Source organism: Hemiscyllium ocellatum, chromosome 9, assembly GCF_020745735.1.
Source record: "Hemiscyllium ocellatum isolate sHemOce1 chromosome 9, sHemOce1.pat.X.cur, whole genome shotgun sequence".
NCBI lineage: Eukaryota > Metazoa > Chordata > Chondrichthyes > Orectolobiformes > Hemiscylliidae > Hemiscyllium > Hemiscyllium ocellatum.
Window position 1 is genome coordinate 83833523 of NC_083409.1, and position 15037 is coordinate 83848559.

Below are 15037 nucleotides of genomic sequence, written 5' to 3' on the forward strand. Positions count from 1 at the left end.
GAACCAAGTCCAACAGTTTACAAATTGGAGGTTGTGATTATATTGGTTGAGACAGATAGTGGGGAGGGGTGGGAAAGAAGGGAAGGCAGACAGACAGGAGGAAAGAGTTACGGGATATTTTCTGCCATTACAAACAATTAGATACATCAAAAGATGGCCAAGTAACTTAAATACATTATATATCAGACTGTCACAGGCTATTAAAAATTAACTTGTTCAGACTCCTATGGCACATATCTGGGGTAGGTGGGGTTTAAACCTGGACTTCCCAAAACAAGGTAGGGACATTACCACTGTGCCACAAGAACTCTCAAACAGTTGTGCATACTGTCAAGTGAGACAGTAGAGATGTGCATTCTTCTAAACTAGTCTCATTTTCAGCAATGACTTTTGCTTCAGTTTTGATTTGATATTTACTGTTGGTTGAACATGTTAAGTGCTGCTCACCAACACCTCAGACATTGAAATTGTCTGAACACAATGTTTAGGCAGAGTTGATGTTTGGAGGAATGTTACTAGCCATTTTAGTACCAGAAAATGACCAGCTCCAATACAGAATTTAACCACCTCCCAGTGACATTCAACAATTTTACCATTGCAAAAAAAAAGTTACTGAAGTGGCCTAGCTAGATAAATACTGTGGCTACAAGCAGAAGGCTGAGAATTCTGTAGTGAGTAATTCACTTTCAGACTTCCCAAAACTGTTCAACACAAAAGGAGCTGACACTGTGTAGTGTCAACAGGGACCTGTTGATGCAGCCACACCATTGAAAGGCAGGCTGAGAAGGAACACAGGCTCTTGCACTTTCCAATGTGACGGTGTGTTCAAATGTCGGGTAGTTATGACAAACCTCAGCAAAATATTGGCTCAGCTTCAAGTAATGTGTCTGGATTGACACCACACTTTGGGAAAAGCTGCAGCAAAAGGTGCAGAAACGATTGAAGACTGTTTTCTGGACAGAAGTGTTATATAGATTGATTGGACAGACTGTAAAAGGGAACAGTTGATAAATGTTTGTGTTGTAACATGATTTTACTGCAGATGGGAATCTGGGATTCTACCTCTTACAGAAATTTTTGGAAGAGCCAAAAGAGTAGAAGCTGATCATTGCTCCACACCTCAGTGCGGGGAATGTGTATAAGGCATGAGTAGGTAAGGAGAGAGTCAAGTTTAGGGTCACATGACAAAGGCTCAGCTAGCATGACTTTGACCAGATAAGAAACTTGCAGTAAACAATGAGGTGCTGGAGACAGGGGTAGTGGTTTAACAAGGTGAAGAACACATTGTGTAATGCCAGATGGCTTAATCATTACTGTTGATGTTTGCTGATTGTAACAATCACCCAACCAATACAGATGCTGCCCCCTGAGAGTGAGTATATAATTCCTTAAGAATCTTCTGTTTGAGAGAAGGCTAAGAATTCATGTTCTTGTGTACGTGGGCGATTGCTCTCACTCTCCAGGGCTCAGAATGAAGATGAAGGAGGTTGAGCCACTGTGTCTGAGCATTTGCTTCAACTGATACGGAAATGGGACGACAGTGCAGTGTATGAAAAAAGGTAAGAAATTACTAAATGTTGAGCACTTCAAATCCATTAAGTTTGATAGTACTGTACTTCAAACATAGAAAGACCATTCTATGATTGAGCAATTATAACACTCAACTACGTACCTTTTTTGCTGAGAGGCCGCTTTCGGACACACACACAAATTTTGTGAAGCTCAACCTGAAGTTGAAATGTTAAAATTTATTGACAAATTCACTTCCGATAGACAAAACCTTAGTAATGTTCTCATTACTTATTTTGATTACAATGAAATTCTCTTTCAAGTGCAGCAAATGTGAAACCAGGTATAATGATGAAGTGGGGCAGCCACCTCCATCACAACTTCTGGAAGGTGACTTTATCTCAACTAATGCAATTCCAAAAAAATGGTTTTTAAAAAACAAAAATCAACCAGGAACTGGCACCAATTCCCAGTAAATTCCAAGTATTAGCAGGTCAGCTCCAAAAGTCACAAAAAAAAAGCTTACTCTCCACCTAGATGAGAATCAAGGTTTGCCCACATATCTCTGTACAAAATTAAACGATGCAGAATTATACATTTTTTAAAAAGGGGACAAACTACTTGGTTTTTAAAAAAACTGAACCGGTCTAACCTAAATGAAGACAAATTTAAAATTTACTGAAGAGCTGCATCTAGTTTTGTTCTCTTGTTCAGCTAAATTTAACAAAATTAAAACAAATTATGGTCTGCAAGTACAATTTCCTATTCTTCTCCACAGGGATTCAATTTTGAATAAATGGAGTTTACCTGCAATTTTACAAAATTTAACAGATACGAGGGTATATGGAGGGAGATATAAAATGTTTAATGAATGCATAGAAAATTGTCAGATAGAATGAATGCAGTAAAAATATGAGGGGTTGCCCATTTTGGCAAGAGCAGAAAAGCAGTAGAGACAAACTGTGGAATGCTGCAGTACAACACTTTTTAATTAATGTATTTGCATGTTAAATGGAATGTCAGTTTAGGGAGGTTTTGCTTCAACTGGAAATAAAGTTTCCATGGTCCCAGAAAGGGCTGCTCTGTCATTAGGGAAGAGGGGGCTGAAAGTACTTTAACTTGAGGGTCACCACGCCTGAAGAAGGTGGAACCCTTATTGTGGCTTCAGCAAGTGTGGGGAAATGAACCATGCTATTGGCACCATTCTGCATTGTAAACCAACTGTACTGACAGATTTAAATCTGCTATGATGTGCGGGAATTGGAGAGACCAATCAGGAGAACAGTGTACAGGTCTGGCTGTCTTGTGGAGTGACATACTTGCATTGGAAGCCCTGCAGAGAAAAAAAAAGATCGAGGCTTTTTCTTGGAATGAAGGAGCAGTCTTGAGGAAAAAAGGTTGAGCCTATACACATTCAATACTCTTAAAGCCAGAAGTGAATCTTACCAAAACAAAATCCTGTAAATCTTTTCCAGGACCGACGATGTTGAGATTTTAACTTATGTAGAGGAGTCTAGAACTAAGGTGAACAGTTTAAAAATAAAGGAATTTCCATTTGAACCAGGAGAGGAAATTTTCTTCCCTCATTTGTTAGTTCTGAAATTCTCTTCCAGAGCCCAATCGGTGACTGCATCAATAAATATATTCAATACTGAATTAGACAGATTTTTGATTATCTAAGTGGTCAAAAGTTGGGGGATAGACATGGGAAGTGGTAAGAAAGGCTGCAGTCAGATCATCCATAATTTTTAAGTGGCAGAGCAGGCTTAAAATGGGTCAACTGTCTCGTTTTGTTTTAAAGCCATAAGATAAATGAAAGTAGGCCACTTGGCCCATCTAGTGTGCTTCAATGCGGTCTAGCTGATCTGAATTCCAACTACTTTTCTGCTTTATCCATATAAATGTATAATTCTCTTTGATTAAGGAAAAAAATACCAATCTACCTTAGCCTGGAATACACTTAATTCAGGTTTGAAAGTCCATGGTAAATAATTGAAAGATCCACTACTCAAATTCCACACCTCAATCTAAACCTAGTGGACCTTCTGAACTGCCTCCAATGACAGTATGTCATTTCTTGGATTGTTTAGTGTTTAAAGTGTGGTCAGACTAGTTGCCAAATATTGTTTTAGCAAGACCTTATTTTCATACTTCATTCTGTTTGACTGCTTGTTCCCTAATACAGGAACTTGGGATGGCAGCTTTTAATATCTAAAGACGGATTTTAATACAGGAGCAAAATCTGAAGTCTAATTTTCACTAAAACAATTCTTGAAGCAAAATAATCCATTTATTTCTTGGAAAGATTGCTTGAGCAACAGTGACTGGTTATTCAAATTTATAAGAATAAATTTCGAGAGTGGGCAGGTCAGCTTTAGTAGGGGGTGCATAAAAACTAGAGAAACAAAAAGAACATCTAGACACAACTCGACATTCTAGGGCCAAGCTTAAAATCTTGATTAAAGCTGCAGAGGGAACACAGCAAGTCTATGAAGCTCCAAAAAAAAAGTTCTATGCTTATTGCCCTGGAGCAATTGTTTTAACTCAGCAATTCCCCATTCCCTTTTGAAAACGCACTCAAGACCAGTCTTAAATTGTCAACAGTACTACAACTGGCGTGAATTCCAGAAGGAGAGCAGTACATCGTCCCTCCAGAATTCTCTCAGTGAATGATGCAAAATTACTTACAGGATCTGAATGAGAGAGAAGTTGATAGGAGTCTAAAGTAGCTCGGAGTTCTGTAATCATCTTCAAGAATTCCCAGTTTGGATTGCTAGCATCATATTCCTGCAATAAATTAAAAAAATTAATCTGACACTTAGTTTTAGCTGCTTAAAACTATTACATTCTAGGTGTGGTTATAAATACATGTAAGCACAATGTGGACCATCCATAGATGAACAACAGCACCAGGTGTCCTTCTGTAGAACCTTCCAAACTCTCAGTATCTACTAGCTGGAACAATGGCAGATGCTTTTGGACAGGGATGTGTGTCTTGGAAATGGTTACTGCTCCCTCAATGTCACAAGGTGAAAATGATGGAATTTCATTGGGATGGGAGTTGCAAACGTACCTACAATAAATAGACAGACCGATGCTCAGCAGTACTTCTTCAATATCAGTAAGTGCTTGCCTTACTTGTGCACTCATTCCATTAAGAAAAGGCTCTACAGAATCAATGCTAGAACACAGACAGCTTTACTGAAAAAGATTTAAATAGAACAGCTTCCAGTATCATTTTTACACCTAAAACTGTTCATCTTTTTGTATGGGCTACTTTATGCTCGAAATTACAAACAATAGCTTTTAAAAAAACAGGTATACACAGACTCCTGCTACCTTTATGAAGTCACAAGTCACAACACCAGGCTTATTTAAAATTACAAGCTTTTGTAGCATAGCCCCTTTGTCAGGTGACCTGAAAGGACGGTGTTCCAAAAGCTTGCAATTTCAAATAAACCTGTTGGACTATACCTGGTGCCATGTGACTTCTGACTTTGTCCACACCAGTCCAACACCAGCACCTCCACATCATGGTGGCCTTGAAGTGGAGGAAGAAGACTGTCCACAGCACTGAAGGCTTATGCACCAGAACCAACACTCGCTAACCAAAATGCTGTAGTTGGTTAAAACAGTGGTATCTACTCAACGTTGGGGGAAACTGCTCATGTCGTGGGCATCCAACCCAAACTACCCCTGATCAAAGTGACTGGAAAAATATCACAGTACCATCAAGCCTCATACCTGAAATTTGCTCATTGACATTTAGTCTGGATTTCACCAGGGGTTCAGTTCCTGGCCTCATTACAATCTATACAAGATCATTACAAGAACTGAATTCTTGGAAGGGGAGGAGTGTGGCATCAAACAGTGATTGCTGGGCCTCTTGCTGAGATATTTGTATATTGATAGTCACAAGTGAGGTGCCAGAAGACTGGAGGTTGGCTAACCTGGTACCACTGTTTAAGGATGGTAAGGACAAGCCAGGGAACTATAGACCAGTGAGCCTGACGTTGGTGGAGGGCAAGTTGTTGGAGAGAATCTGGAGGGACAGGAAATGTATTTGGAAAGGCAAGGACTGATTAGGGGTAGTCAACATAGTTTTGTGGTGGGAAATCATGTTTTTTGAGGAAGTAACAAACAGGATTGATGAGGGCAGATCAATAGATGTGATCTAGATGGGCTTCAGTAAGGCATTCGACAAGGTTCCCCATGGGAGACTGATTAGCAAGGTTAGATCTCATGAATACAGGGAGAACTAGCCATTTGGATACAGAACTGGCTCAAAGGTAGAAGACAGAGGGTGATGGTGGAGGGTTGTTTTTCAGACTGGAGCTCTGTGACCAGTGGAATGCCACAAGGATCGGTGCTGGGTCCTCTACTTTTTATCATTTATATAAATGATTTGGATGCAAGAATAAGAGGTACAGTTAGTAAGTTTGCAGATGACACCAAAATTGGAGGTGGAGTGGACAGCGAAGAGGGTTACCTCAGATTACAACAGGATCTGGACCAGCTGAGCCAATGGGCTGAGAAGTGGCAGATGGAGTTTAATTCAGATAAATGCAAAGTGCTGCATTTTGGGAAAGCAAGTCTTAGCAGGACTTATACACTTAATGGTAAGGTCCTAGGGAGAGTTGCTGAACAAAGAGACCTTGGAGTGAAGGTTCATAGCTCCTTGAAAGTGGAGTCACAGGTAGATAGGATAGTGAAGGAGGCGTTTGGTATGCTTTCCTTTATTGGTCAGAGTATTGAGTACAGGAGTTGGGAGGTCATATTGCAGCTGTGCAGGACATTAGTTAGGCCACTGATGGAATATTGCATGCAATTCTGGTCTCCTTCCTATTGGAAAGATGTTGTGGAACTTGAAAGGGTTCAGGAAAGATTCACAATGTTGTTGCCAGAGCTGTACGAGAGGCTGAACAGGCTGGAGCTGTTTTCCCTGGAGTAGAGGCTGAGGGGTGACCTTATAGAGGTTTACAAAATTATGAGAGCATGGATTAGGTAAATAGGCAAAGTCTTTTCCCTGGGGTGGGAGAGTCCAGAACTAGGGGGCATAGGTTTAGGGTGAGAGGGGAAAAGATATAAAAGAGACCAAAGGGGCAACGTTGTCACAGAGGGTGGTAAGTGTATGGAATGAGTTGCTAGAGGACGTGGTGGAGGCTGGTATAATTGCAACATTCAAGAGACATTTGGATGGGTATATAAATAGGAAGGGTTTGAGGGATATAGGCCAGGTGCTGGCAGTTTGGGACTAGATTGGGTTGGAACATCTGGTCGGCATGGACAGGCTGGACCGAAGGATCTATTTCCATGCTGTACATCTCTATAACTCTAATAGGAGAAGCTAGCTACATAGCAACACAAGTGGTATTTGCCATTGACAGAATGTTGCTGTCAAGTTTAAGAGATGTGCTTTCACAGAAACGAATCACGCATATGAACTTCAGTGAGATACAAGACATGTAGGCTCTATGTCCCAAAGATTGGCAAATCATAATATCATTTAGTTGTTCACAAAAGAAAATTGATCCAACAGAACTAGCACATACTTGTAGAATTCAAGTGTCTAACAGTGACTCTGCAATTGGATTAGTTAGCCAATGTTGCACCGAGTGCAGAGAATCATACTGAAAAAATTTAAATTGAGAGTTGAGCTTGCAATGAGGTATACTGGAAGCTACATCCAGGGCTCTGTTCTTTGCAGGCATAAAAGACATGCAAACACAGCATTGGTTTCAACTTAAATTTGGTGACTACCATGCTTGGGTTTATTTTTCAGCCAATGATTAACAGTGTATTCTAAATGGCAACACCTTCAGTGTCTATTTGACAATTAGCTCACAGGCACACACTCCACTAAGTATTATTGCTCTTGCTTTGGCATCACAAAATATAATTGGAACAGGGAAGAGGAGCATAATCCCTGTTCAAGGATAAAGTGCTCTACAATTTTTGTTATGCACTTGCGGCACAGTGGTATGTCACTACCTCTGAGCCAGGAGGCCCATGTTAGAGTCCCAATTTCACAGCTGTATAACATTTGAACAGGTGGATAATAGTTTTTCTTTTACATTGGTACGGTTTACAAATTTCTTAAAAAAAACCCAAAAAACAACAATCTTACAGCTTTTATCTTGCACTTTTTATGACAGGACTTTAAATGATTGTAGGTATTGGAGTCAATTATTTCAGTCCTGGAATATTGCTGCAGGGAGTTCCTCAGGATGGTGTCCCTTGTTACAACTATTTCCCACAGCTACTTCATTTTCCACTTTTCTTCAAAAAGAAGAGATGATTGCACAACATTTAGCACCACACATGACTCCTCAAACTGAAAATAGCCCATACCCATGTGCAGCAAGATCGGAGTGACATTCAGGCTGGTGGGAAATAACATTCGTGTCACATACATGCCAGGAAATTCCTCCTCCAAAGAGGATTCAGTCATTTTTCTCCGAAAAACATCACCATCTCAATCTTCTAGAAGTAACGTCAGTCATCGAGCAAAACAAAAAAAAACAGAAATAGACCATCTATACAGCTACAAGAGGTCAGAAGCTGTGGATTATGTACAGACTAACTCAAATCATGCTTGCTGTTTAAAGAAAAGGTAGAAATTAGGAATGTGATAACATACTTTCCACTTGCCAGGAGTGGTTCTAACACCACTCAGGCAGTTTGAAAACCTCAGGTCAAAGTAGTACAATTGGCACACCAAATAACAGTAATACCATTTACAAAGATTAACTACAACACTCGACAGCTTCTTCCAAAACCAAATGATTTCTAAATCACAGAAGGACAAAGTGAGGATTGCAGATGGAGACCAGAGTCAAGCATATTGGAAAAGCACAGGTCAGGCAGCATTTGGGAAGCAGGAGAATCAATGTCATCTCATTCTTGATGAAGGGCTCTTGCCAGAAATGTATTTTCTCCTGCTCCCTGAATGCTGTCTGACTTGCCACGCTTTTCCAGCGCCACACACTTGACTTCTATCACAGAAGGACAAGGCAAGCAGTTCCTTGTTAACACTTTCTGGATTTGAACTATTTTGCTGTTAGTTCAGTCACGGTCAAAATCTTGAAACACTTCAGCACTGTGGGATATATCTGTGCTCACTATCACCTTCAACAGCAATGATGCCCATATCCCATTAAAAGATGCAAAAACAAAAAACAAAAACATATTTAGGCTCAAATTGAAAGAAAACCAGTGCTATGCCTGGATTCAATATTTTTTGTACAAGGCAGAAAAAAAAACAGGGTGGAGATTAAAAGCACACTAAAGAATTTTTGTTGCAGGAGTGGGGTATACTCAAATCTGCTTTAAAATCAACTGGGAAACCATGCAATTTGTGTACTGCTTCAGAAATGTATGAGAAAATACAAAGAAATAATGTAATACCATTGCAATACAAAAAGGAAATCACTCAAATAAAAGCAGAAAACCATGTCGGACATTTCCATTTGCTGCTTAAAAACAAACTTTGCAGTTCAGAAATCTTAAAGTAGGTGCAATAACAGCCTAATAACCCACTTTGACATTGATGCCACCACACAAACTAATAACAGAATTATTAACATCACGTCCACTTGGAGATTTATTCTACTACTATGTTTGGACTTCTGATTGGGTTCTTACCTGTCCACGTTTTTCTCTTATCTCCTGTAACTGAGTTCTCCGATCTTCACGTTGTTTCTTTAGCTTTTCAGTTTCTCTTACACATACAGACTTTCTTCCTGTCAAGGAATTCAAAACCTATTCATTGCTAGATGATAGACTTACTTGCCATAAGCATATCTAGTGACATTCACAACACATTTTTAACCAGTATTTACCAAAGCACATACAAATGTAGAAAGGTATTTTTACATTAACATGCAAAATCCAATCTCAATGCCTTTCTGCCCAACATGAAGTGAATTTGTCTTGCAAAGTTGTTCAAGTATCCTGTCTCTGCAAAATTTCAAGTCACTCATCTGGTTTTATGTAGTGCATTGGATTTGTAGAAAGCATATCAACATTTTCAAGATGGATGGAACTGAGGTTTTACTACAAACCTCAATCCAACTACAGTGCTGCAAAACAGTGCATCACTGAGCAATCCACGCCACCCGAGCCATTGTTTACGAACTACTCAACCACCTTAAATACGGACCATCAGGATGTTAAAAAATACACCAGTTCAAATCAAGAGTATTCTACAACCTATTCCTTTGGGGATACCATATTCAAGAGCTTGAATATCATTTACTCCTATTCATATATGTAGAAAAGGTAAGTGGGGCAAAAGCCTCCAAGGTGAGCAGTTAATAGAAATGTTTTTTGGGATATTTTGAAATCACCACATTCTGGAGCCAAGAGCAGGCTAATATGCAACATGTAGGATTATCGATCTCAGTGAAGGTGCCCAATGACCATAACTTTACATTCAGTTCAAGTGGTTCCAAGATCATATTTAAAATTTAAATTAGTGACAATGAGAGAATGAAAACAGATTGAAATTTAGGTTAGAGGTAGCCAATAGGTTTTATGTTTTGTCCACAGCACTGGGACTTTTGTTCTTCATGAAAAATTGGTGATTAGGATGGAGAAAAAGGTGGGGATGATGCCTACTTCCTGCCTTTACCTCAAAAGGATTGTGTCACATTATCCACACTTTGTTTGGAAAAGACAGCAGATGTTGATTTATTTCTCTGAACAGCGTGCCTTTGACGTGACCTTCCATAGCACTTCCCAACTGATACAGTCAAAGCTGAAAATGTGTTGCTGGAAAAGTGCAGCAGGTCAGGCAGCATCCAAGGAGCAGGAGAATCAATGTTTCGGGCATGAGCCCTTCTTCAGGCTCATGTCCAAAATGTCGATTCTCCTGCTCCTTGGATGCTGCCTGATCTGCTGTGCCTTTCCAGCAACACATTTTCAGCTCTGATCTCCAGCATCTGCAGTCCTCACTTTCTCATGATATAGTCAAAGGCCACGATCAGATTTATGAAAGCCATGTAGAGTGGTTATTGTTCTTGGCATTTCTCGTGGAGTCACTGAGCAGTGAAAATCATGCTTATAGTTCAGTTTGTTTGGGATACTTATCAAAAGTATTTCCTCAGACTGGGATAAAACACCTGGCAAAGATCTGGGTGATGATCTTCCTGGTAATGGAAAATAGGAGATTGAAATGTGGAACAACCTACTCAGTCTTTGTCTATGGTGATGACAATGTCCTGAAGATCAGCAGCAATTTCTTCTTTGTCCCACACGTACAGGGACAGTTAGAGATGACCATTAAGGTCTACTCAAAGTTTGAAAATCTTTGCTGGAAAATCTTCTTTCCTGTGTATAGCCACCTTGCTCTGGTCGAGGCAAGAGTGTTTCATTGCTCTAGAGAGAATGATGCCATCAAGTGGCATTCTAAACTCCAGGCAGGGATATCCACAACTGCAAAGTCTGGATGAGAGGAACTTGACAAAGTGCATTTCAAAACAATCGCAATCAAGGCAGAAGATATTTGTGCTATCAACAGTCATGACAGCAGATGAAGGCTACAGCAGGAGGGAGATACCCAGTTGTCAAGGTTCCCTTGCCACTGGAACTGGATATACCATCAAGGGCCACAAGTGTAAGTGCAACAGCATTCCCATATTAAAATAGATGCCCGGCACAAGGCAGAGATAAATAGACAAACAGTAGCAGACATTTATAAAAAAATGTCAGAATATGTACTATAAAGAACAATTCCAAGTGGAGGACACTTACCTAGAAAAGTTAAGAAGAGTATTGAAGTTTGACAAAAGAGGAATCTCAGAACAGATGATTGATCAGAATATAAACAAATGGCAGAGAATGACACCAAGTAAAAGTTGTAAATCAGGAAGTTGTAGGAAGAGAGAAGAATTGATGAAATTATAATTAGGGAATGAGAGTTGATAAGTCTCCAGGTCCTGATGGAATTCATCCTAGGTTCTGGAAAAGTTCCATCAGACCAGGAAGCAACAACTACAACTCTTCTTTTGAAGGGAGTCTGAAATCAGGAAAACATAGGCCAGTTAACTTGGTGTCAGTCTTGGTGAATGTTTTAGACTTCATTAATGTTGCCATAAAATCAGGCACTTTAAAAACCTCAAGGGAAATCAAGAAGAATCAGCATGGTTTAAATGATTAACCAATTTATGAAATTGAGTAGCACATATGATTGATCAAGAAGAACCCACTGATTTACTGTTCTTGGACTTCCAGAAGGCATTTGAAGAGTTCAAAATATGTTTACTGTGCAGAGTAGATTCACATGATGTCAGCTGTAACTTACCAGCATGGATAGAATATTGGCTGGCAGGTATAAAACAGATTATGCTTAAGTAGGTCTTTCAGGGTGCGATTCCACAGTACTGGTCCTCAATTTAAAACAGTTTATCAAATAATTAGAAGGAAACAAAGGCATAGGAATTAAATTTTTAGATAAGATATATCAGAAAATGTGGGAAAACAGATTAACTTTGGCAGGAAGAAAGAAAAGCAGACTATTATTTAAAATTATTATTTCAAAAGTAACAAGATGGACAATATCTAGACTTAGGCTGACAAATGGCAAGTAACATTCACATTACACAAATGCTAGGCTATGACCATCTCATCACTGCCCCTTGACATTTGATGTTACCATCAACATCCTTGGGGTTACCATTGACCCAAAAGAAGTAGTTGCAGGTTAAAAGCTAGGAATACTGCAACAAGTAACTCACCTTCACCTCTGTCAAGCCTGTCTAACATATACATTGCACAAGGCAGGAATGTGATGGTATACCCCCAGTAGCCTGGGTGCAGTTAGAATGATATTCTAACGTTGACAACCCAGGACAAAGCAGTCTGCTTTACGAGCACTACATTCATAAACATCCACGCTCTCCAGCACCAATGCTCAGTAGTACATAATGCTGCTATCTATAAGAGGCACTGCAGAAAATTAAAACCAGATTCTTTGATGACATCTTTAAATCTAATGACCACTTTCATCTAGAAAGGCAAGAGCAGCAGATACATGGAAACATCACCACCTGCACGTTCCCCTCCAAGCCACTCACCATCATGACTTGGAAATAGATATTTCCTTTGCTAGGTGAAAATGCTGGTATTCCCTCTCTAAGGACTTTGTGGTCCACCTACAGCACATGGACTATAGTGGTTCAAGGAGAGAGTTTATCACCACCTCCTCAAAAGGCCAACTAGGGATGGCCACTAAATGCAGGGCAGCTATGACATCCACATACCGGAAGTCAATAAAACTGAGGACAAGTGTAAAATCTCTGTGTGGAAGGGTCCTTAGTGTTCTACTGGATAACGTAGAAATAAATGAGGATGTAGGTTTAATAAGTTATCAAGGCAGCTAATGAATTTCTATCCTTCTCCAAAAGAAGGAATTAACTTACAAATAGAGGTTACATGTTTCAGTTATACAAGGCGTTGAGGAGATCACGTTGGGCGATAGTGTACACTAATTTCCCCATTTAGGGAAAAACAATTATGTCAGAAACAGTTCAGAGAATGTTTAGACTAATATCTGGACTGAGCAGGTTGTCATATGGGGAAAAACATTGGACAGGTTAGGCTTGCATCTGCTAGCGTTGAGATGGTAGGGTTTTAGGTAGGGGATATTATAGCAGTATTATCACTGGACAAGTAATCAAAGCCAAATGCTTTATAGCATGAATTTGAATTCCTCCACAGCTTTCACAGGAACAATTTTTGTTTTTTAAAAAAATGTATGGAACTTACTAGGGGATAAACATGTAAACCTTATAAAACTAAAAACTAGAAATATGGGAAACATTTTCACCTCAAAACTTAATGTCCTTCTCGATGTCATTTTAAACCAATAGAATGGGGGCTTGAGGATGGCTATAATATTCAAGTGTTAATATTTTTAAACAAAGTCTTTACCTGTTGCAAGAGTCTTGTGTATTACAGGTTCTACTTCTGATAGTCTAGAATTGGGCGTAATTTGCATTTCCAATGTGGCTTGTGTTCTTGAACGAGTGGAGCGTGGTACTCAAGGAAAATAAAAGGAAAAAAGTTAAAATTCCCACATTCCTGTTCTCCTTTAAACCTTACAATTAAAAAGCCCAATTATCACTCAATTAGCCTAGAGTCAATAGGCAGCATGCAATTTGCAGTGTTGACAAGTTCACCCAGAGGTACTACCAGATTACAGGAGCATTGACAGTGAAATGTTAAGTAAATCTTAACTCTAGCTGTTTTTTTTAAAAAAAAAATTCTAACCAGAATTTCTTTTATGAAAAATAATCTGAAATATTTTAGGCCTTCGACCCATTTTGGCTGGGTACAGGAGGAAGATTTATAAGTGATCTAAAATACAACTTCAAATTTTAACCAAGTAGCAGTCTTGTACATTATAACCCATTAGTTTCCAAAGTATGTTTGCCAACATCTGCAAGAAAACAGATGTCAGTTTCCTTGATTTTAAGCACCTCTTATTTTAAAAGGGTATTTTTGAGCAAAATCTAAATATATTCCCAAAATGTAGTACTGCATACAAAAATGCCCATTCTAAGAACTGCCACCCAATGCAACTGTAAGCTGGTTACCATTAGAGATTATTTTAAAAATACAATTATCTCACCAGCTTTCCCACAATTATGGAGAATTTGTGCCCTTTGCATGCCATTAGATCACCTGACAAAAGTAGATCCCAACTTGTATCCTAATGTTTTATGAAGAAAAGTATTGACAGTGGAAATGGCCACAAACATGGGACTTCTAAAGATGTTTGAAGATGCTGCATTCCCAGTGAGCTGCTACAGTTCACCAACAGTTCTGTAAAAGACTTGTGCCTACCCAGTATAGTTCAACATTTTAAAAAATATTTAGTTTGAAATCCAGACAACATTTGAAAGTGCTCAAAACGGACTAGATGTGTGATCAGGATACAGAATAAAGGAGAAAAAAAATTAGAGAGCAAAATGCAGACAGTAAACTTTACCTGGAACATCAGAATCAAGCACAGGTTCTGGAATAATCAGTGACAAATTTTTAAAAAAACTCCATTAGATTCAGTACAGGAGTCTACCACTGTCTTCCATTCCTGCCCCAAACCCAGTTTGCTTGTAAGTAAATGTTTATTTTTGTGTGTGATGCAGCTTCCTTTGGGAAGGCACCAATTGAAGCTGCTTCATATTAAAATGATTAAAATGGACTAACAAAAAAGTGTTATAAAAGATTAACAAGACCAGAGCTCTTTTGTACAGCATAAGTATAAAAATCCAGTACCTAAATTTGAAAAGTAACTGCTGCCATCTACAGCAGATAAACTTCCAGTCAACAAAGATTTACAGACAAGAACTTGGACTGCTTAGGTCACTGATTTTCAAAATTATACAGACTTTCCATTAAAAAAAGTTAATTTAAGTTAGAGTTTTTTTTAAACTTCAGTGCTACAAATAGCCAATAAATTGCTCTAAGGAGTGACCTTCTGAAATTCAATACACAACTTGTGTGCGCCCTTCTCGCATTGTTGATT

General features: G+C 39.1%; 1 protein-coding gene across 2 annotated transcripts in view; it reads right to left on the minus strand.

Annotated features, from left to right (window-relative positions):
* kif2c (kinesin family member 2C) overlaps window positions 1–15037 on the minus strand; it is a 65239-nt gene that overhangs the window by 29447 nt on the left and 20755 nt on the right. For both annotated transcript variants that reach the window (XM_060829875.1, XM_060829876.1), the window contains 4 exons: window positions 13441–13548; window positions 9154–9251; window positions 4198–4296; window positions 1673–1727 (listed from right to left, as the gene is read on the minus strand). In XM_060829875.1, coding sequence (XP_060685858.1) covers window positions 1673–1727; window positions 4198–4296; window positions 9154–9251; window positions 13441–13548 — 360 coding nt within the window. The remainder of the gene's footprint in view (window positions 1–1672; window positions 1728–4197; window positions 4297–9153; window positions 9252–13440; window positions 13549–15037) is intronic.